This window comes from Neophocaena asiaeorientalis, unplaced genomic scaffold (genome assembly GCF_003031525.2).
Source record: "Neophocaena asiaeorientalis asiaeorientalis breed wild unplaced genomic scaffold, Neophocaena_asiaeorientalis_V1.1 scaffold104, whole genome shotgun sequence".
Taxonomy (NCBI): domain Eukaryota; kingdom Metazoa; phylum Chordata; class Mammalia; order Artiodactyla; family Phocoenidae; genus Neophocaena; species Neophocaena asiaeorientalis.
Genome location: NW_020175679.1, coordinates 1,578,678 through 1,601,109, shown reverse-complemented (window position 1 = coordinate 1,601,109; position 22,432 = coordinate 1,578,678). Strand labels below are relative to the sequence as shown.

The window sequence follows — 22,432 nt, the reverse complement described above, 5'->3', positions numbered from 1 at the left end:
AGCTCAAATGGGGAAAAGAGAAAAAGAACAAGCCTGTTTGGGCAGGGAGAATAACACCCCCGCACACAGTCAGTAACTTCACCAAACAGTAAAGCCAACAGCAAAATCTGCACTTCACAATAGTAAAGGATCCACTCAAATTCTGAAAGTACCGAGAAATGAAAAGCCAAATAAAACCCTTCCAATGAGAAGTATCAGAATATCAAACTAAGAATTATTATTGGAATCCTACGAACTGCAATTCTTAATCAGCAAGTTTCACTGAAGGTTCCTGGAGAGGGATGAAGCCTTTCCTCACGGAGGGTCCCATGGCTCGGGGACACATGGAAGGTTCTCGATGAAGATGTGTTGTGAGCGACTGCGAGCTGGACATCTGTTTCCTTTCTCTCCTTCTGTGTGAGCAGCAGAGCCCCGTACACAGCTGAAAGGCAGTATTTCTCCTCCTCCTTTGCATCTAGGGGCAGCCTCTGGCAAGCAGGCACAATGTCCTGGGTGAATTGGGGAGAGCTGCTTAAAAGGATGAGAGGGACAAGGACAAGGGGCAGCTGGTGTTCAGTTTGTGCTCCATCCCTTCCCTGTCTGACTGCCTGGAATGTTGGACATAATAGCTGGAGCTCCAGCCACCAACTTGTGCCATGAGGTTGCCATTAGAAAGGAAATCAAGCACCAAGAATTACGGGTGATGAGAAGACAGAAAGAGACAGGGAAACTCAAACATGGAGAGCTGTCATAACAGCCCACAGTGCCTTCTGATGGCCTTCCTCAATGTGTGTGGGCAAAATACTGTGTATTTTTTTTAAACCACTGCTCTTTCCAGCCCCTGTCTCTTGCAGTGGACATAATATACAGCCGATTGCATATTGTCAGGTAATCAGGCAGGACTACTTCAGTGAATGAATCCATACACTTACCAAGTGTCTAGCACAGTACGTGAAGCAAAATAAATGGATAAATAAATGATGAATCACGAAGCCTGATTCACTTACAAGATAAGACTCCTTGATATCTCAAACAACAAGCTAGGTAATTAAACCGATAAAAGTTATAAGTGAAAAACTGCGGCTTCGTTTTAGAATAGGTGATTACATATTATTAACCACTGAAAGAATTGTTGCACCTTTAGAGAGAAACCTTAGGAGAAAGCCACACTCTGGACTTCCTGAAAGACGGCAGATAAACTGCTAGGATTTCTGCACAGTGATTCATATTATGTTTAGTATAGTATCATCATTATGTAAGGAGAGACATGCATCACTTTCTGAGGAGAAGACAATGAATCTTTCATGATGCCAGCCAGACGAGGAATCTGTCTGAGCCCCTACGTGGGAGCTGCTCGGCTGGGTCCCGGAGGCTCGCCAGGGCTGGCTTGTGAACAGCTCTGTTTCTGAGTAAGTACCTCACGGCCACAGTCAATCTCTCATGCAATGCAAAACAGCTCTCTTTGTTCTGTAAATTTCTCTCTCTTTTTTTTTTTTCTGTGCTTTTTAAAACAGGAAAATGACAAGTAGGAACCTGGAGAAAATAACAGCTGACCTCTCACTGTAAATCACAACCACCGATTTCAAAATAGGACTAAATGCCTTGTAAATCAAAAAAGGAAAAAGAAAAAAATTGATACAGATGCAGAAAATTGCCCTAAATCAAAAATAACACTTACAGTATCGTATGTTAACTTGCTGAAGAAATCACCTGGGGACAGAAGGAGGATGCCCCACGGTTGCTGACATGAGCCACTGCCCAGATGTCCTCAAGTTTAGAATGCTGCCCAGAACGGGGCAGGCACGGGAGTTACAGGGATCTGCTTGTAGATTCTCAGGACTTAACCAAAGCATGATTGTGTTTGCGTCCAGGGAGAGAACCCGGGTCTGGGGTTCGAGACAAAGACCAGCAGTGCATCCTCGGGAATCTTCTGCACGCTGAACAATTTGAATACATCATCTATTAACAATAATTTAAATGAAAATTGTTTTAAAAGGTATTTGATACCACTTGTAGTAGATCAAACAGCACCTGCCCCCAAGGTTATATAGGTCTACTCAAAACCTGAGAAGGGGACCTTATTGGAAATAGGGTCTTTGCACGTGTGATTAAGTTAAGGATGTTGAGATGAGACCGTCCTGGATTAGGGTGGGAGGACGCATTTCTCTTGCTTGAAGCCACCAAGCCTGATTAAGTTGTTACAGCAGCTCCGGGGAAATAACACGCCTGCTTTATCCCCCCTAAATAGCCTTGGCCTCTAGTGAAGAAAATCACTTGAAAAGCAATTAATGGAATAAGTTAATTTCTTGTTTACTTTCCATCTTAAATTTGTGCCTATTTGGAGTGAACAAGGGAGGGCGCTTTGTAAAGCTGGTCGGCACACAGGCACAGGAAGGAAATGCGATTTGATTCCTGCGCACCCGGCCGCTGGGGAGAACAGCCACAGAGAGCTGCTGTATCAGAGGAAGGCTTCTACTCTTAAAACACAGTCCCGATGTCTTTTTCTCATTCTTGCTGGAGAATAACTTATTTTATCACGATGAGGAAACTGACCCGATGAGCTCTTAAGGCTCTACGGTTTAAGTTCAGGGAAAGACCATCTCGCTTCAAGATTTAACTTTTGCAACTGCCACCAAAAGTCAAACACAGGAAGGAAGGATGGGGTCCTCCTTCTTGGGAGGACTGGAGGACGATTTCAGAACTGCGCACCTGTTGTGTGATTTGGTTCAAAAATATGTACGTGTTTAGTCGGGCAGAGAGGCAAGCGCGTACGGGGGGAGGCAGGAACCATGGCGGTTCCTCTAACCTTTGACTCTTTGACCGTTTGTGTGACTAAGTGCACACAGGTCTTTAGAGAGAAATGAAAACCCCAGGCCCTCCGACTGCTGCTTGCGCAGCTGACTGACCATCACTGCCACTCACACATGACGTGGGCTCCGACGGTCAGGGGCTGCGCTTGCCGTAAAGAATGTTCCAGAACGATGTCGGCAAGTGCCTTCTGTAAAGGGCCAGAGAGCAAACATTGCAGGATCTCCCAGAACTGCTCAGCTCTGCCGCTGCAGGTGAGACGGCCCACCAGGATGCACCAATGGGTGAGCGTGGCTGTGTCCCAATAAAACTTTATTGACAAGAACAGGCAGTGGCGGGGCTGCCCACCTCTGGCTAGGGTAAGCAAGAGACAGCTGTCTTGTCCACTTCATGTTTTAAGATTAAGGAAGGGCAGTAGGGGAAAAGAGTAAAAGAGGGTCCTCGAAAAAGTAAAAATAGAACTACCATGTGATCCAGCAATTCCTCTTCTGGTGTTTATCCAAAGAAAACAAAACAAAACGAACTTGAAAAAATATCTGTACCTCCACGCAGCATTATTCACGACAGCCACGATATGGAAGCAACCTAAGTGCCCGTCAATAGATGACTGGAGAAAGAAGTTACAAAATATACATTTTATACTTAATTTATGGACCCACACAATGGAATATTACTCAGCCATGAAAGAGCAGGGACTCTGACCCTTTGCCACAGCAGAAATGGACCTTGAGGACTTTATGCTGAGATAAGTTAGATAGAAAAATGCAAATACTCTATGATCTCTCTCATACACGGAATCTAGGGAAAAAAACACCCCAAACCCATAGATACAGAGAATAAATAGGTGGTCGCCAGAGGCGGGGGTGGGGTGGAGGAAACGGGTAAAGGGGGGTCAGAAGAAAAGGTACAAACTTCCAATTAGAAAAGAAATAAACGCTGGGCCTATAATGGCGACAAAGTTAATAATATACTGCATAATTGAAAGTGCTAAAGAGTAGATCTTAGAAGTTCTCAGAAGAAAAAAAATTCTGTAACTATGTGCGGTGATGGGTGTTAACTAGACTTACCGTGGTGATAACTTTGCAATATATACAAATATTGAATCTTGATGTCGTGCATCTGAAACTTATATAATGTTATATGTCAGATATACCTCAATCAAAGAAAGAAACAAATGCTCAGAAAAGGGTTATACTGGGTTCCAGCATCTAGTGGATTCCGTGGCTCATGGTCCGGGGACCCCGCAGACCCCCAGGGAGAGAGGGGGATGGAAACAGCCTCGGATGCGGGCAGTTGCCTGAAGCCTCGGGTTGGCTTTACGCAGCATCTCACCTAAGTCACGTTAAGCCCAGAAAGTGAGAGGGTCCTGGTAGGGAGGGCTAAGGGGAAGGAAGCTGCTCATGGAGAGCCGGACCCCCGCCGGGTCCTCTTCTGCAGGACCTGGAGGCTCTGACTCCGGCCCTCACACACACATGGACCCTGACCAGTCGGAGCCCACGGGGGTGGGCGGCTCTGCCCCACGGGAGGGGCAGGGGACCAGAGGGGCCTGCAGGGGGCGAGGGTCACTTTTCCTTTCCCACTCTTATGAGGCTCAAATTCTTTTCAGTGAGCAGATTGTTCAGAAATGTTTACGGTTTCCTCCTCGATATCAATTACCAGAGTAAGACGTGGACCTAACTCCTTAAAAAAAAACGACACCAAAACAGTAAACCTTTCTTTTCGTTCCCACCCCATCCCACTCTCCCATTTAGAACTACAAATAATTGCTGTGTTGGTGTGGGTTGGCCCGGAACTTTTCTTACAATGTTACCTAAATATTTTTACTTGGAAGAAACACGTGGTTAGATTTACAAGACTTTAATTTTTGCATAAACGAAAACATGCTTTGTACACTGAGGTCCAATTTTCTTTTTATATTTAATACTTAGAAATGTGTCTGGGCTGGCGTCCGTCACAGCTCAGAGAGGCCAGTCATTTATCCAAGGGCTGCATGCCCCACCCTCCTGGGATCGTGTCATCCTTGATTTAACCATCCACCCCCTGGAAATGAGCGTTTGACTCGTTTCCAGTCTTTTGCCATGGCAAACGCTGCTGCTGAGAGCAGCCTTACAGGCTCCTGTCTGTGTGCGAGTATTTTGCTGAGAGGACACGCAGAGCGGCTCAAGAAGAACACATATTTTACATGTCTGGAGGCACAGCTACCCACAGTTTATGGAAATTCCTGTTCGCAGGCAGTGTTCCACCCGGATAACATCCTTTTTAACTTTTGCGAATCTGATGGGCAAACACGCACTTCACTTTTATTTTATTCTCATTTCCCGATTACTAGTGAGATCAAACGTATCTCCACGCATTTGCTTGGGCACTGCCTGTTCACGTCTTTTGCCCATTTTTGTCAGCCTGTTTGACCATTCTTCAGGGTTTGCTATGCCTTTGTACCTGAGATCTTCACCCTCTTATGTGTGGGCCATCCTCCCACGGGTCCCCTGGTCTGTCTTATTCTGTAGGATGTGGTGACAGTCTCCCCTTGCCCTGGGGAGTTGGCTGAGGCCCCAAGCTGAGGGCAGTGAGAGGAACGTGTCCACACCTTCTGAGGAGGTTATGGACCCTGACCTTGGCCCTGGCTCTGGGCTGTCTGAGTGAGAGGACCCTGGACCCCCCAGGCAGTACTTCTCGGAGGGGAAGCAGGAGGATGGGCAGGACTGTGGTCCCAGTGTGGAGGGAGCCCCTTGGAGGTCTGGGACTTGGAACCTCAGGTCTGGTGCCGACTTCATCTGGGCACTGAGGGTCGGGCGTTGGGGTGTCCTCACCATGACAGGAGGGAGGCGAGGCCCGAGCCAGCCTGGGGGGATCTGATGCTCTTTCCATCAGAGCGCAGGGCTGATGCACGTCTTAATGATGAAGCCATCAATTCCCAGATATTACGGAGCAGACAGAGCCTGTGAGGGGCGTCGGGGAAGCTGCATAGGAAAAAAACACAGCTGTTCCCAGCGCACCACAGAGCACTTGGGGCTGGCGTCCTCCTGGCCCAGGTGCGGAGTTTACCTGCTGAGTAAGCCTGTCCTGCATCTTCCTTTCTGACCCCTGGAGTCCACTTCTCGCTTAAGAGCAGGTCTTTGTGCCCCAATGTTACGCAAATACTTTTTGGTAATTCTTCTCATAATTTATATGGTGATTTTTGCTTATTTTTTGGACATGTATGAAATTTACCGCAGCCTTTGCTGCGTGGTGGTAACTCTGACTCCCCCCAACACCGTCTGCCGCGTGCTTTATGCCTCCTGCGCCGACTTGAAATGCTGCACTCACCCCGCTGCACGCGATCATTTACGTAGAGATTCCTTCTGGTCTCTGTCTGTTTCCTCACACTGTTTAATGATCACCCTTTACAATGTGCTTTCATACCTGGTAGAGAAACCCCGTCCAGTTTCAGATATAAAGAGGTTCCCTGACTGCTTACATTTCACCTTCCAAACGAATGCTGAAGCCACTTGCCAAGCTCCACAAACGCTTCCCCTGGGATTTTGGTGGCTTTCCCACCAGAGGGATCAGTAGATAAGTGCCTTAGTTTGGGTCCCCCTCAAAGTGGAGCCTGAGTCAGGGAAGGGGGTGCAGAGCTTATCTGAGATGTGATTCCATCAAGCAGAAGTGAGGGAAAGGGGGTGAGAGAGGGGTCGGAAAATCCCCTAGAGGTGGGTTATTGCGCTTGTCAAAACGTGGAATTACCTGATTTTTCAATTCTAGACATCCTGGTGGAGAGGCTGGGCTATCTCACCTGATGATGAATGGTGTGGGGTGTCCATCCTGTGCTCACATCTATCATCACTGGGGAGGTTCAGTTTTAAGAACCGGGTTGCCTAGGGCTCACCTCCACAGGGGCCGTGGAGAAAACCAGGTAGGATGCACCACAAGCTTTCCACCGAAGGACAGGGAACGGGGTGTCCATCCACTGCTTCCCTTCACACGGGTTGAGGTTTGCGGCATTAACTCTCATGCTCTGGACTCCTGCAGCTTTGGACCAAACCCCGAGGAGGGAAAGGGACTGTGTGGACTGACTACACCGTCCAGTGCTGGGGTAGACTGTCCAGCACGGGTGTGCCCGTCAGGGGACGTCACAGGGCACAGCGTGCCACGGGAGGGGTGCTGGGTCTGCTCCAAGGTAATGTCTCTAGATTGTCCCCCTGCTGCTGTGCCCATGGGGCCGCCAGCCCTGTGCTCCAGAGCGATCCTGCTTCCAAGAGCCCCACATGTGCACCCAGCCCACTGTTCCCACCCAGGAGTCCCCAGACACTTCCTTCCCAGCAGAGTTGTTTTTTAATTTTGTTTTTTAATTTTAATTTTTTAATTTTTAAAAATTTTTAATTTTTTTTTTAAATTTTGAAAATTTTGTTAATTTTTTAAAATTGTTTTTAAACTTTTTTAAATTTTGAAAATTTATTTTATTGAAGTATAGTTGATTTACAATGTTGTGTTAATTCCTACTGTACAGCAAAGAGATTCAGATACATATATATATTCTTTTCCACTATGGTTTATCACAGGATATTGAGTATAGCTCCCTGTGCTATACAGTAGGACCCTGTTGTTTATCCATCCTAAATGTAATAGTTTGCATCTGCTAATCCCAAACTCCCAGTTCTTCCCTCCCCCACCCCCTCTCTTCCGTGGCAACCACAAATCAGTTCTCTGTGTCAGTCTGTTTCTGTTTCATAGATAAGTTCATTTTAGATTCCACATATAAGTGATGGCATATGATATTTTTCTCTGGCTGACTTATTTCACTTAGTATGGTAATCTCTAGTTTCACCCATGTTGCTGAAAATGGCATTATTTCGTTCTTTTTTATGGCTGAGTAATATTCCATTGTATAAATGTACCACACCTTCTTTATCCATTCCTCTGTTGGTGGACACTCAGGTTGCTTCCATGTCTTGGCTATTGTGAGTAGTGCTACAATGAACACTGGGGTGCACGTATCTTTTTCAATTCTAGTTTTCTCCAGATATCTGCCCAGCAGTGGGATTGCTGGATCATATGGTAGCTCTATTTTTAGTTTTTCGAGGAACCTCCTTACTGTTCTCCGTAGTGGCTGCACCCGTTCACATTCCACCAACAGTGAAGGAGTGTTCCCTCTCCAGCATTTGCTATGTGTAGACTTTTTGATGGTGGCCACTCTGACCGGTGTGAGGTGGTACCTCACTGTGGTTTTGATCTGCATCTCTCTGATAATTAGTGAGGCTGAGCATCTTCTCACGTGCCTGTTGGCCGTCTGTATGTCTTCTTTGGAGAGATGTCGAATTAGGTCTTCCTGGCAGAGTTTTTCACCTTAGACATCTGACTCCAACACACGGACTTGGATCTGGGGCTTTGGGCGCAGGACGGAGAGATATAAGCCTTGTATTTTTCTCAATCCGTTTTTTTAAAAGATATAATTTGCATAAAATAAAATTGACTGGTTTGATGAGTTTCAACAAGTGTACACAGTAACCACAATTAAGATTTCTGATATTGATACTTGGTGTCTTCTCCCTTTTTTCTTGATCAGACCAGCCAGAGATTTATCTTATGGCCCATTTCAAAGAACCAGCCTTTCGGTTCATTTTCCCCATTGCTATTCCGTTTTTTTTTATCCCTTTGATTTCCGTTTTTTAGTATTTCTTTCCTTCTGCTTACTTTAGGTTTCATTTGCTCTTTTTTAGCTCCTTCAGGTAGAAAATTAGACCATTGTTTTGAGTCCTTTCTTCTTTTCTAATGTAAGCATGAAATGCTATACATTTCCCTGTAAGTAACTGCTTTCCACACATGTCAATGTGCTGTGTGTTCATTCCTGTCCAGTTCTACTTTACCTTTCTAATCCTCCTTTGACCCGTGGGTTATTTAGAATTGTGCTGTTTAGTTTGTTTCCAAGTATTTGTGTGATTTTCCAGATATCTTTGTTATTAAATCCTAGTTTAGTATTGTGATCAGAACATATTTTTTATAATTTCAATCTTTTGAAATTCACTGAGACATTCATTTTTTGAAATTCATTGACCCAGAATATAGTCCATTTTGGTGCATATTCTGCCCGAACCTAAAAAGAAAAACAAAAAAACAAACCTATTCTGCTGATATTCAGGGGGAGTGTTTTATAAATCTCAATTAGATTAAGTTGGTTCATAGTATTGTTCAAATCTGCATGCTTATTATTATTTAATCTACTTGTTCTATCAATTATTGAGAAAGGAGTATTGATGTCTCCAACCATAATTTTGGGTTTGCCTATCCTTCCTTGCAGTTCTATAAATGTTTGCTTTATGTATTTTGAAGCTCTGTTATTACATGCATAGACATTTAGGATTGTTATCTGTTCTTGATTAATTAACCCCTCTATCATTATACTTGGTAATAGCTGGTGATCAAAAGTCTATTTTGACAAAGATTAGTGAAACCACTCCAGCTTTCTTTTGATTATTGTTTGCATGATGTATCTTCTTCCATCCCTTAACCTGTGACATATTTGAACTGGATTTCTTGGAGACAGCATATACTTGAGTCTTGCTTTTTTAATACAATCTGACAGTCTCTTCTGTTTGATTGGGGTTCTTGGACCAGTTAGTGTGATTATTGATGAGTTTAAATTTACAATCTTATTTTTTATTTATCATATCAGTACATTGCTCCTTTTCCTCTTTGAGTTTTCTTATTTTAACTTAATTGGATATTTTAATATTTTGTATTTTCTCCATTATTGACTTACTACATATGTCTTATTTTCTTAGTGGTTGGTCTAGTGTTTACAGTATAAAACTGTGACATCACAGTTTGCCTTTAAACACTACTTACCAGGTCAGGATTGGAGTGAGACCCTTAGGAGAGCAGGTTCTCATCCTTTGTGCTGTTGTGGTCACACGTGTCAGAACTACGTGCGTCAAAAACACCACAAGATGTTGCTACTACTTTTCTTTAAACAGTTATCTTTCAAAGGGATGTTTAAATGAAGGGAAATATCTTTTATGTTTATCTAAATAGTTACTACTTCTGGCTGTCTTCATCTCTTTATGTAGATCTACGTTTCCATCTGAGTTCTCCTAGCTTTGGTTTATCAGAACAAGTCTTGTCTCCCACCTTCCACTTCAAAAGATATTTTCAGTGGATATAGATTTCTAGATTGGCAGTTCTCCCCAGAACTTTGGAGAGGTTTTATTGTCTTCTGGCCTGCATGGTCTCTGATGAGAAGTCAGGTGTTACAGTATTCTTATTTTTTTTCTCTTTATGAGGAATGAGTCTTTTTTTTTTTTTCTCTGAAGTTGAGGTTTTCTCTTTATCTGACTTTTAGCAATTTGATAAAGATGTACTATTATGTAGTTTTCTTTATGTTTCTCCTGATTGGAGTTTGTTAAACTTCTTGGATTTGTGGGTTTATTGGTTTCACCAAATACGGAAACATTCTGGTCATTTTTTCTTCAACTATTTTTTTCCTGCCTCAACCCTCCCGGGACTGCAATTCCACTTAGGCTAGAATGCTGGCTATTCTCCCACAGCTCACTGAGTTCCATTGTTTGCTTTTGTTTCTTGATGTTGCTGTCTTTATTTATTTGAGTTCCATTTGCTTCAGAAATTCCACTTGGGTTTTTTTTTTTTTTGCAAGTGTTATTGAGGTGCAGTTTACCTCAAGTAAAACTCTCACTTTTAGTGTATAGTTCTATGAGTTTTATAGGCAGGTACAGTCATGAAACCACCACCATAATCAAATTGCAGGATATTCCATCACCCAAAAGCATTCCTTCATGTCCCTTTGTAGTCAATCCCTTGTCCCCAGCCCCATCTCCTGCCAACAGATCAATTGTCTGTCCCTATAATTTTGGCTTTTCCATGATGTCATACCCTTGGAGTCATAAAATATGTAGCTTTTTGAGTCCAGGCTTCCATCAGTCAGAATAATGGATTTGAGGTTCATCCATGTTTTCATTTCTACCAGTAGTTCTTTCTTTTTGCTGCTGAGTAAGGATGTACACAGCTGGTTCATCCATTTACCACCTGAAGGACATGTGGGCTGTTTCCAGTTGTTGTGGGTTTTTTTTTTCTTTTCTCATTTATATGTAAAACCACTATAAACATTCACATAAAGGTTTGACTGTGAACGTAAGTTGCCGTTGTTCTTGGACAAATACCCAGAAATGAGATTGCTAAATAATTGAATATTTAACTTCATGAGAAAGGGCCAAACTGTTTCCAACATGGCTGTACTATTTTTTACTGAGTTACAGTTGCTACAATTCTCACAATTGATTTTGCCTATTTGTCAACCATTCTAATAGGCAGGAGTGCTGTCTCATTGTAGTTTTAATTTGCTTTTCACTAAAGCCTAGTGCTGAGCATCTTTTTTATGTGCTTCCTTTTCATTAGTACATTTTTTTTTTGGTGAAATATCTCAAGTCTTTTGCCCATTTTTAATTGGGTTGTTCTCCTAGTATTGAGTTTTAGATTTCTTTATATATTATAGATCCATTCCTTGATCAGAAATGTGTTTTGTAGATGTTTTCTCCTAGTTTTTGCTGTCTTTTCATTTACTTAACAGTGTCTTCTGAGGAGCAGAAGACAGTAACCTTGATGAGAACTAATCTAACAATGTTTTCTCTCATGGATCATGCTTTTGGTGTAATGTCTTTGCATAACCCACATTCACATGTAATTCCTCCCATGTTTTTATAGTATTGGGCTTTACATTTAGGCCTATGGTCTATTTTTAGTTAAGCTTTGTATAAGGTGAAAGGTGTGAAGTTTCTTCTGTGTATATGGAAATCCAGTCTTCTAGAATCATGTGTAAAAATGACTATCCCTTCTACATTGAATTGCCTTTAATCCTGTTTCGAAAATCATTCAGGCACATATGTGGGGGTCCATTTCTGAGCACTCTGCTGGGTCCTATTGGGCTATGTGTGTACACGTTCACAGGCACTACACCGTCTTCACTGCTGTGGTTTTCTGTACGGTGAGCCTTGAAATCAGGGAGTGTGAGTCCTCCAAGTCTTCATTTTCAAAATTCTTTTGGCTATTTACTTGCTTTACCTTTCCGTACAAAATTTTGAAGAACCATGGCATTTTGTACAAAATCGTGTAAAAATCAGGATTACATTGAGTCTGTGGACCAATTTGGATGGAACTGACAGTAATAGTCTTCTAATGTCAATATTTTATTTAGATTTTATTTGAATTCTCCGGTGTTTTACAATTCTAAGTATACAGAACATGCCTAATCTTGCTATTTAAATATATCATGGTTTTGGTGCTATTATAAATAGTATTTAAATCTCAGATTCTATTCATTCCTGGCCAGTATATACAAAGATCTCTCTCACTATATGAATAGAGAAAACATGAAATGTTTCTGGTAGTGTCATAGTGAAGTCAAATCTTAGGATACGAAACTTATTTAATGATCTAAACAGGGGATTGGCACTCTTTTCCTGCAAATACAGCCCCAATAGTAAATATTTTAGGTTTTCCAGGTCATAAGGTCTCTGATATAACTACTCAGCTACTACTTTGGCTGCTGTAGGTTTAACAAAACATAAATGAACGGCATGGCTGTTTTCCAATAAAGTTTTATTTACAAAAATGGGTTGCAGGCTGGATCTGGCCTGTGGATTGTAATTTGCTGCCTCCTGACCTAAACCGACTTTTTTGTTGTGCTGCAATCTCAGGGCTCTAAATGCTGGTCCATCCAGGTATCGGGAAGTAGATGAGCTGCAAGGGGTTTGGTCATGCTCTTATCTTAGATCAAAGAGAGGCTGATAACCCCAGGAGAGAAGGATGATTCAAAAACTCATCAGGCTGTGACCCCGTACAGGCGACACCAGGACACTGCGTACCACTGGCTCCAGGTTGCAGTCCGCAGAGTCCACAGCAGTAGCTCATACCCACTGCACACACACGTGTGCACGCACACACACACTGCACCCATGCACACACTACACACAGCAGTTCACACATGCATGCACACTGCACCCATGCACACATGGACACACGTGTGCGTACACACTTCTCAAGTCTCAGACTAAGGATGACACACATATTTAATCAATGCCCAAAATACCTTTATATATGTATAAACAAGTTACATTTCCCTTGACTTAAAGACTGCTATCACGGCCTTCCCTGCTTATCCTGGAGATGGAAATGTTGAGAACACGTGTCTGAATCCACAGGGAAGCAGCAGTGTGGCTGAACGCAGAGACAGGGCCGAGAGAGAGCCAACGCACAGGGTGGTCTTCTAAAGAACCTGCATTCTGACGTGGGATAAAGCCAGCTTTCCCTCCCCCCGATGTTCGGTCCTCTGCCCGAGCGCAAACACAGGTTGCGCAGGAGCTAAGAAGGACACGTTCCCAGGTGGGTCTCAGGCTTGGCCGGATCCTGAGCCACAAGGTGGTGAGACGCAGGCCGCCGAGTCCACAACACCCGAAGGTCAGCAGGACGGAGGCTACAGAATGTTTACTTGTTATTTTCCTTTCGACGAGGCAGCACCGTCTCCCGGGCAGGGATTTCCCAGCCCGAGGGCTACATGTGTCTCTGCTTGTGCTTCGGGTTGGTCTTGCAGTAGACGAACCAACGCCCGCGCCTCTTGACCAGGTAGCAGCCCTTGCACCGCTTCTTGAGGACGCCCTTGGTCTTGAAGCCCAGGGCTGGCTGCTGCAGGCCGAGTAGCAGGCGCGCGGAGAGGAGCGCGGCCGCCGGGCTGGGGGGCGCACCGACCTGACGGCAGGCGCGCGGGTGGCACGGCGCGAGCGAGGAGAGCGGGAGGCCACCCAGGTGCAGCAGGGGGCCCACGGCGGAAACCACTTTCCTCAGGAGAGCGGTGGCCATGTCGCGGCTGGATCTAGGGAGAAAGAGGCAAAGTTGTCACAGCTGCCGGTGGCTCCTGCCCGCGAGAAAACCTCCTTCCCCGCGTCCCTGCCCTCGGGACACAGGCCGCGGGTCCGGGAATCTGCGCGCCCCCCGGGAGGGCACGAGAGCGGCGAGCGGCACCGTGTCTCCGCCGGGGCCAGACGAGGCCCGCGTCCACGTGACCCCGTGGCGGCCGGGCCGCGGGCTGGAGCAGAGGGCACGAGGTCCGGAACGGTGTCCGGCTAGAAGGGATCACCCGTGCGGCCGCTTCCCACCGCAGTGACCTCCGCCCGCGTCCCACCCGGGCAAGCCGAGGCCAGGGGTCCCCAGAACGCGCCCTTCCTGAGCCCGGAACCCCCGCCGCCTCCCCTGCCCCTCGGGATCCCCGGAACACCCCACGACCCCCACCTTGAAAGAGTGAGTCCGGGCCCGCCAGCAGCCCGCCTAGCCAGCCCCTGCGCCTGCGCCCTCGGTAGCGCCTGCGCAGTGGGGCGGAGATGCCGTCGCCCGGAGTGTCCGCCAGGAAGGAAGATGGCAGCAGGGTCACGTGGCGGTCCCCTTGGGGCTGGGCGCAGAGGCGGAGCCACGTGGGTGCGGGAGTCGCGGAGCGCCGGGCTCCTCCCCGGCTGCTTGCCTTTCCCCTCCCTGGTCCCCTGCATATCCAGCCCGCCCCCCACTCCCGGGACCCTGCGCCCTCCTCCCGGGACTCCCCCAGCCCTGTGGGCCACCGGGCGGCTAAGGTTTGGGGGGCGCTCCCGGGGGCGGGGGAGGGATGAAAAATGGGAACAAAAGTAGGTATTTTGAATGAAAAAGAAGTCACAACCAAGTAGACTTTTTAAAAAGCTGATAAATATCAATGTCAAAACAAAATCTAGAAAAACCTCATGTTTGTATTAAGTGGACATCCTGGGAGAAATGTGGCGAGGCTCAGGGGAACGCATGGAAATGGGCCCTGGTTCTAACTGACTGCAGTTAAATTTATTTCCTCCAACATCTTATTATGAAAACTTTCAAACACAGAGAAAAGTTGAGAGACACTGATGGCGAACACCCACGTACCCACTGCCCAGATTCCACAGTGAAATCGCCACACATGTCCTTCCAGGCTGTGTCTGCGTGGACACAACTACTTTCCACGCACACGAAGGTGAGCTGCACACGGGGTGCACCTGCGCGCCGCCCTGGCACGGCACGCGCACCCCTGACCCGGCTGCAAGCTGTGGCCCCTGCCCAGGTGAGCTCGGGCCTGCCTCTGAGCATGCGTCCGTGGACACCTTTCCGATCCGGGAGGTATTCTGTGCACTGTCGCCTCTCATCGCCACACCGCCCTGGAGTCCAGGCTGTGGGTGCCCTCAGCTCCTGGGCAGTGGGATGCGCGACTCCACCCCAGCTCTGGGACTGCTCCCTGTGCCCACCGCCCTCGCCCATCGGGGGCTGGCCGTGTGAGCTGACCATCCCGACGGGTCTCTGCACAGGCCGTTTGGAGGAGGCCATGAGGGGCAGGAGAGAGGCAGGGCCGGGGCCGCGAGCCAGCGTCCTGCGCAGGTGTGCTCCAGAGCAGCGGGCCTTTCGGGGCTAACCTGCGTGAGGGATGCCATCGGCTGCGCTTTACTGGCAGTTTCGTTGGGCTCTGCTGCAGAAACCCCAGAACCGCAAAGAAATGCGCTCTGTCCAACATGATGTACTTCCAGTTTCCTCTAAGCAAGGACTCATCTCCAACATTCACAACATTCAACATGTAACTCCCCATGATTATCCGTTACCATCGAAGGTAAGCACTGCATCTTCCGTTTCCATCCTCCCCTGCCCTGCCCCTGGTAAGTGGAGCATCACTAAGTGCTAAGGTTGCGCGGAGCGTCCCCGCTTATCCGGGCTGAGCCCCCGCCCGCCGCTGCACCAGCCGGCCGCACCTGCCTGACCGCACCGCGCGTGCGTGCCTCACCAGGCGAGGTAAATCCGGGCCGGGGGCGGGGCGGGTCCCTGCGGACGCCGTGCGCATGCGTCGGCGCTCGGCGCGTCGGTGCGCGGGGTCGAAGGTCAGCCTGAAAGATGGCGGCGGCGGTGACCTTCCTCAGGCTGCTGGGCCGGGGAGGCGCGGCGGCGCGGAGCCTGCCCGGGGCCGCCAGGTGCTTCGGGGTGCAGACCTCGCCGGCCGGGGAGAAGGTCACGCACACCGGCCAGGTAACCCCTGCGGCGCGGAGAGCGCCCTCCCCCTCGGGGCGCCCAGGTGGGCGGAGCCCCGGCTCGGCCCCCGTGTCCCCGGGGTCCAGCGCCCCGGTGCCCCCTGTGCCCCAAGCTCAGTGCCCGTGGTCCAGTCGTCCAGCACCCCGGTCCCTCCTGTTCCCCCGGCCCAGCACCCGGGTCCCACGGTCCAGTCCCTCGGGGCCCCGGGCCCCGTACCCTCAGTCCAGTCCCCCAGTGCCCCTGACGCCCCAGACCCAGCGCCTGCGGTCCCGTCCTCGGTCTCCCCCTCCGTCCGGGGCCCCGGGCCCACTACCCGCAGGGGTACCGAGTGGCTGTCTGCAGCCACTGTGGTCTCATCCTCGCAGCGAACTCGGATACAAGACTGTTATCCCGGGGTAGCGCCTTGGTCACTGGGGAGAACTCCGGTGGAGTCAGAAATTAGCAATTCTGTGCGTCCGATCTCCTCGTGTTTGCGGAATGTTGAATACCACATTTTAGTAACTCGAGGGTCCGCTGTCGAGTTACTGAAATACAAACCCGGCGTTAGGCTATGATCCTCAGCCCAAAGATGACGGAGGGAGTACCTGTGTTGCTAAAAAAGGCCACGGAGCAGGTTCAGAGAGGAAGGAAGCTCCGGGGCCTCTGAGATCGAAGGCGGGTGTCCCCCTCCGCCAGGACTGCCCTCCTCTGCTCCTTCCCTACCTTTTGCTACTTCCAATTCAGACTACTGCCTGACGTCCCGTTAGGAATCCTGCTGAAAAACGCCCCTGGGCGCGCAACTACACTTACTCCTGGTGTGTGTGATCGTGAATGGCCTAAACGTTAAGAAAACACTTTTCCTGAAACGTTTATGATTGGTATAAGATACAGAATCGGGCCGTAAAAAATCACATACGGTCTTTTCCTTTTCAGGCTTATGGCAATAAAGACTACAGGAAAGTTCGATTTGTAGGTCGTCAGAAAGAGGTGAGTGAAAGGTCTGGCAAAAGAGAGGTGAGCTTTCTAAAACTTTTTATAACGAAGAAGAAATAAATCCTAATCTGTAAAATTTAGGTAAATTCTCCCCAAACTGCGAGCACTCTAGAATCTCTGGAATCCTGCATTTCTTCTACGTGTTAAACACGTCCAGTTCTGTTCTGGTCTTTTCCCCCTGAGATATGTAACACGACATCTTGTGCGTATAGTTTTAGCTTACGTGTAAATGGGAGTGACCTTTTCTTTCACTTCTGTGCCTTATACTTGCGAGACTCTCAGGTTAAAGCAGAGTCCCATCGATGTTTTAAAATGACTCTTTCAGTCACTTTTTGGAGTATGTTTTCCGTGGTTCACAGCGTATCGATTAGGCTGGTTCTTTCAGGGACTTTCGCTGACAAGCTGAAGACAGCACGTGGGTGGGTCTTCCCTGAGTGGGTCTGAAACACCCGTGCAACCGCTGGACACTGGAATCCTTTCGCCTCGGTGGCCTGCTTTCTTCCCACTTCCTCTCTCCCGTGCCTGCCACCTCGGAGGGAGTCCTCACCGCCCTGGCTCAGGCCTCCCTGCACCCCTCCCCAGCAGTCACCTGGCGCCACTTCTCCCCTTCAGGCAGCCTGTTGATTCTTCCTGCCACCCTCAGCTGTCCCTAAGTCGCATCTCCCCTCCCTTTGACCTTGGTTACGTTGTCCATCCCCAGGGTCTGGTTTCTTACTTTCCACTTTGAGGGTGTCGTGGGGTGAGGAGTCTGGCCCCCTGGATGGAGCAGTTCCAGCAGGTGCGTCCTGAAGCCCTGGGGTCGACCCTGCCCCCGGCTTTCCATCTCTGCCTGTCACACTCCTCTCTCCTGGGAATTCTACCGTGGCTTCAGGACGCACCTTCTGCGTCGGGGAGCAACTTAAACACCGAACCAGACATTCCAGAGTTCGTGAGGCCAGTAACGTGTGAATGGAGGGGGCAGTGCTGGTGATGTCACCTCGCTCGTCAGCTCACCGCGGTCCTGAACCAGCTGCAACCCTTGACCCCTCCCCGCTCGGGGTCTCTGGGGCCTTTTCCTGTCCGAGATCGTGAGCGTCCAGGGGCCCATGCTCATGTAAGATGTGCAGCAGGTCTCTCCGGCTTTCTTTCTTGTGACAAAAGTTTGGCGTTCAGTAGTATTGGAAAATTTTTTTGGTTTCCAAGAGACTGTTGTTTTAAAAGACCTTTAGGCATGCTGAAAAGTTGCACAGAGAGTAGGAGTTCCTATATCCCTCCCCCCTCCACAGCGTCCCCGTTATTCTCCTCTTGTCTGAGTGCGCTGCCTTTGTGAGAAGTGACAGGTTTGAATGCTTGCTGAATACTGATACGCTGTGTTAACTCAAGTCCGTGGTTTAGGTTTATGTGGTAGGTTCCCTCTTGGGGTCGTACGTTCTGTGGGTTTGGACGGGTGCGTGGCGTCTCGTATCCAGCGTGGCTGCCCCTGACAACCACCGATCTTACTCTCTACGGTTTCATTTGGGTGAATTTTAAGAAATAAGCTGAACGTGCTCTTAGTCTGAGGAACGAGGAGAGCAGGAAGCTGGGCGGTCGATCCGCCTTCGCAGGAAAGGTGGGAAGCGTCCATGTGTGGCCACAGCGAGCCTGCCCTGGGAAGCCGACGTTCCTTGCCCGTGAGTGACGGGCGCCCGCGGCAGCCTCGGGCGGAGGTGGTGCTGGCCCGGAAGTTGGTTAGCATGGCTGTCGTGCCGTGTTCGTCGGTCGGGTGGACCCCGTGGGGCTCCGTTTTCGGGGCGCGGGGCCCCCGGGCGTGGACAGCAGTGGGGACAACACAGCCACGTGTGTTCCAAGGGGGCTGCAATTCCTCACTCCCTGCTCCCTTTCCGGAAATAGGAAACCCAGGGACAGCTTTGGGATGGCATCATGTCTAGCCGACACAGCTTTCCAAAAGCAGGCGTGTCACCCCCGCTCCGCGGGCTCAGGACGTCAGCACCGCTGCGCGTCTCGGTGGCAGCGGGTGGGAGGGCTCTGCTCCGTGGTCGGTGCTCCTGGGTGCAAGTGGATTGTCCTCAGATTGTACTAAGCTAAGGGCCCCTCCTGCCGTTGTTTGTGAAGATCGATCCTCGTTTTCTTCTCTTCACTGCAGCCTCGGGCCCCTCTGGGTGCACGTGGGAGCCACGTGGCCTTGGTCCTCCGGGCCTGACGGGGCACGACACTTCTCACCATCGTGATGAGCAGATACTGGGGTTACTCACGGAGCCAGAGTCACCGTGACCTCGGGCAGCGTTTACACCCCGAGTGTTTCGTCTGCGTGCTTGTCCGCAGAGGAGTCTGGAAGGGGGAGAGTGGGCCCCACCGCTGGCCGTGTTTGTCCTCTGTTACCGTGTTCCAACCCCGTGACCCTTTGGCCCCCAGAGATGGGGACCTTCGAGATGATCTTGCTGTTTTGCACCCTGAGTGTGTCAGCTGGGGTGGAATCCCGCAGCCCCATCAGATCAGGTCGGGGTCTGTGTGTAGGTGCAGCCGCTGCCCGTAACGTTGGGCTTCTGCCGGGCCATGCGTGGCAGTTCCGGTTCTGGTTCCGGTTCTGGCTGCTGTGGGTGAGCATCTCCAGCTTCCTCAGCTCAGACGACATTCTGTGCCTCCCAGCTGAGTACCCGCACCGAGAGAAGCTGGCTCCCCGAGGAAGGAGGAGCAATGCGTCGCTCTCTCCCTTCATTTACCAGCTTGAAAGTCATGAGTCGATTCCTTCCAGTAAGGAAGTCAGTGGACTTAGAGCGTCTCCGTGGAAGCGTTGGTTCAAGCATCTTGTGTTTCCGTGAGGGTGGGGCAGGGCCAGCAGAGAACAGGTGACGCTGCACGTGGGGCGTGATGTTAACAGGGTGAGTCCAGGTAGAGACAAAGGAGAATTCTTTGTACTGTTGTAATTCTTGCAGCTTTTCTGTAAGTTTGAAATTATATCCAAATGAAAAGTTAAAGGTGTGTGTACATGTATGTAACTACTTGTGTATTTTGAGGATCTACACCGATAATATTTGAATGAAACGGTACAGAACGTGCCTTTGCTGGCAGTGTGTGCGTGTCTGTGGGGGGTGGTCTACGTTGATTTAAATTCCGTGAGAGCGTCCAGTGTTTGTGCTTGTCTGTACGAGCTTCTCCTGTCTGTCTTTTTCCAGGTCAATGAGAACTTTGCCATCGACCTGATAGCAGAGCAGCCTGTGAGCGAAGTTGGGAGTCGAGTGATATCGTGTGACGGCGCGGGGGGGGCCCTGGGCCACCCCAAAGTGTACATAAACCTGGTAACGTGCCATCCGTCCCCGGACCCCCGTCCTTCTGTCCTGTCCTCACCCCGCTGGCTTCACCCTCGCCCACTCGGCCTTGCCCACAGACCACACGACAGGGGCTGAACAGAGGGCGCGTCCAGGGCAGCTTTGGCTGTGCAACACCCTTAGTATCACCGGCACTGCTTTCCCTCGGACTTGTAGGCGCGCCTTTCCCAGGGGACCGCGGTGTCGGTGCCTGTGTGATCGTTTACATCGTTGATAACTACACGCACAGAGCCTTTGAGAAGGAGAGCAGTACACTGGCTGTTAGAGCAGAGAAGGATGCCTCGGGATAAAGCTCAGGTGCACGCGGTGTTGCGACAGGGCAGGACCCACCCGCCGCCCCTGCTGCTGTGTCCGGGCTGGACCCCCCCCCGAGGGGGGGGCCTCTGCTCCGCGCCCCACCCTCCAGTCCTGCCAGGCCCCTGCTCGAGGGCCGGGAGGGGGACGGGGACCGAGCCGTGTGTTCCAGGGCAGGGAGCCTGCAACCCCAGCGAGTCTGGGTGGAGCAGGCTGGACCCAGGGCCTCCGGCACAGCCACATCCTGCGTCAGGCAGTGACCCCGGAGCTCCGTGGGCGCCCCTGGTTGGCTGTGTGTTTCCAGTGTCTGCTTTTAGTGTCTGAGGTCTACCTGTCTCTAGATTGACGTGGAATACGGAAATAGGAGATCTTTCCCTTTGAATTTTCCAGGACAAAGAAACAAAGACGGGGACGTGTGGCTACTGTGGCCTGCAGTTCCGGCAGTCCTGTCACTAGGGCCGCGTGGGCAGCTCGGTGGCAGGGACTCTGTCTCTAGTGCCGAATAAACGGTGTTGTTCTCTAGGATGCCGCGCACAGCTGTTTCTCTCACACAGGTTCACTTAGGACTGGCTTAAGGCGGCGCCCCTCCCGGGCCCCCGTCACATGCTCCTTCCACCCGCGGGGCCACAGCGGGGGCTGGGAGAGTCCGGGGGCCGGGGGCGGGGGACGTGGCTGCTCAGGGGGCTCGGCTCCGGCCCAGCGCCGGCCCCGCCACTCATCTGCTGTGACTCTTTCTGTCCATCTGATCCTCAGGCTCTGTCCAGTGTCTCAAATCCCAAGAAGTTAAGGACCTATTTGAACACGTTAACAGTCACATATGGTCCAAATCAAGTACAATTTGTGTATTTAAAACAGTAGTGATTACAACGTATTACAACAGAAATAAAAATGAATATTATGCGGGAAGAGAATGGAGGCTTGGTGGGGTGATGGGAATTCCAGGAGGAAAAAGCGATGCGTGGGGGGTGCGGGTAAGCGGCACCTACACCAGCGAAGATTCCTGAGCTGAGGGAGAACCCACAGATAACAGGGCACACCAGGTGCTCAGCAAAACTGGTGAGAAAAGACACAACCGGGTGCATTCTGATTATAAAAACTAAGTTGATGAAACTCTAAACTTTATGGAGGCTAGAGAGGACAAGACCGTTTAAGCTTCCGGATGAAAGGAGAGATGACCATGGTGGCAGAGTTACTGGAAGGGCATCCGGCATCTCACCTTCAACCCTGGAAGCCGGAGGTGGTAAGTGGCTCTAACGGTCAGGAATCCTGGGCACGACCAACGTGACATACACTGGCAGAGGAGCAATGGATGTGGAGAACTCAGGGAGCCACGCCTGGGCCCCAGCCAGCCCGCGGCAGGGCAGGCGGGGGGGCCCCTCGGCCTGAGCCGGCTGACACGGAGGGGGTGCGGCCCCGAGCGCAGGGCATGCTCACCGAGGCTCTCGTGGAGCCAGAGCTGCAGGCCCAAGACCTCAGGAGTGGACTTGGGGGCTGGCTGTGCAAAGCAGGTCTGCGAGGTGGGGGCAGGGTGGGAGGAGAAGGAGGTCGGGGGTCCTGGGGGTCCCGCGGCTGGGGCGGGTGGGGATGGAAGGAGTCTCCAGGTCTCCGCTGGTTTCTGGAAGTGTCTCACATCTGCTCACGAGGAGCGGGGGCGCAGCGCGCCAGAGGCGTGTTGAAGTCTCACACCCACCGGGGGTCTGCGCGCCTCCCAGTGTTCTCCGGCTTGGCACCCTGTTTAAGGCGCTGCATGAGGCTCTGCTGTTAGTTTCTGCGGCTCGCCTGTTCACTGTTCTGTCTCTAACAAGACATCTGCCTTTGAGTCTGCTCTGCCTGTGCCTTATGGGGCCACACCTACTTCATTTGCTTAGTATTTGCACGTTAATTTTCTCAGTCCTTTCTTCTTCACCATTAATGTGTCTTTATGTTTTTATTGTATCTCCAATATACTCTCTAATATACAATACATTGGTACTTGGTATATTGTATACCAAATATGCTTAGATTTCTTACCCAGTTTAAAGTCCTTC

At 49.9% G+C, this 22,432-nt stretch overlaps 2 protein-coding genes across 3 annotated transcripts; one reads left to right on the top strand and one right to left on the bottom strand.

Moving 5' to 3' along the window:
• Window positions 1-12,824: 12,824 nt before the first annotated feature.
• On the bottom strand, window positions 12,825-14,167 carry MRPL36 (mitochondrial ribosomal protein L36). Its single transcript, XM_024731963.1, has 2 exons — window positions 14,059-14,167; window positions 12,825-13,642 (listed from the first exon to the last, which is right to left on the bottom strand). The coding sequence occupies exon 2, from the start codon at window positions 13,627-13,629 to the stop codon at window positions 13,324-13,326; it is 306 nt and encodes a 101-aa protein (XP_024587731.1). The 5' UTR covers window positions 13,630-13,642; window positions 14,059-14,167; the 3' UTR covers window positions 12,825-13,323.
• Window positions 14,168-15,663: 1,496 nt separating this feature from the next.
• NDUFS6 (NADH:ubiquinone oxidoreductase subunit S6) lies at window positions 15,664-21,316 on the top strand. 2 transcript variants are annotated; one of them, XR_003001361.1, is made up of 5 exons: window positions 15,664-15,831; window positions 16,747-16,800; window positions 19,959-20,081; window positions 20,268-20,408; window positions 20,796-21,316. XR_003001361.1 is itself a non-coding variant. In XM_024731993.1 (4 exons), the coding sequence occupies exons 1-4, from the start codon at window positions 15,700-15,702 to the stop codon at window positions 20,859-20,861; spliced, it is 375 nt and encodes a 124-aa protein (XP_024587761.1). In that variant the 5' UTR covers window positions 15,664-15,699; the 3' UTR covers window positions 20,862-20,930. The 2 variants fall into 2 exon arrangements, 1 of the variants encoding a protein (XP_024587761.1); XM_024731993.1 differs by lacking the exon at window positions 20,268-20,408 and having other exon boundaries at window positions 20,796-20,930.
• Window positions 21,317-22,432: the final 1,116 nt, after the last annotated feature.

What these genes read in the sequence shown, in the direction of transcription:
- MRPL36 (XM_024731963.1), bottom strand. Translation starts at nt 13,629, where the DNA reads ATGGCCACCGCTCTCCTGAGGAAAGTGGTTTCCGCCGTGGGCCCCCTG.
- NDUFS6 (XM_024731993.1), top strand. Translation starts at nt 15,700, where the DNA reads ATGGCGGCGGCGGTGACCTTCCTCAGGCTGCTGGGCCGGGGAGGCGCG. An exon ending in AGGTCACGCACACCGGCCAG is followed by an intron (nt 15,832 to 16,746) that starts GTAACCCCTGCG and finishes TTTCCTTTTCAG; the next exon opens with GCTTATGGCAATAAAGACTA. An exon ending in CCAAAGTGTACATAAACCTG is followed by an intron (nt 20,082 to 20,795) that starts GTAACGTGCCAT and finishes TGAATTTTCCAG; the next exon opens with GACAAAGAAACAAAGACGGG.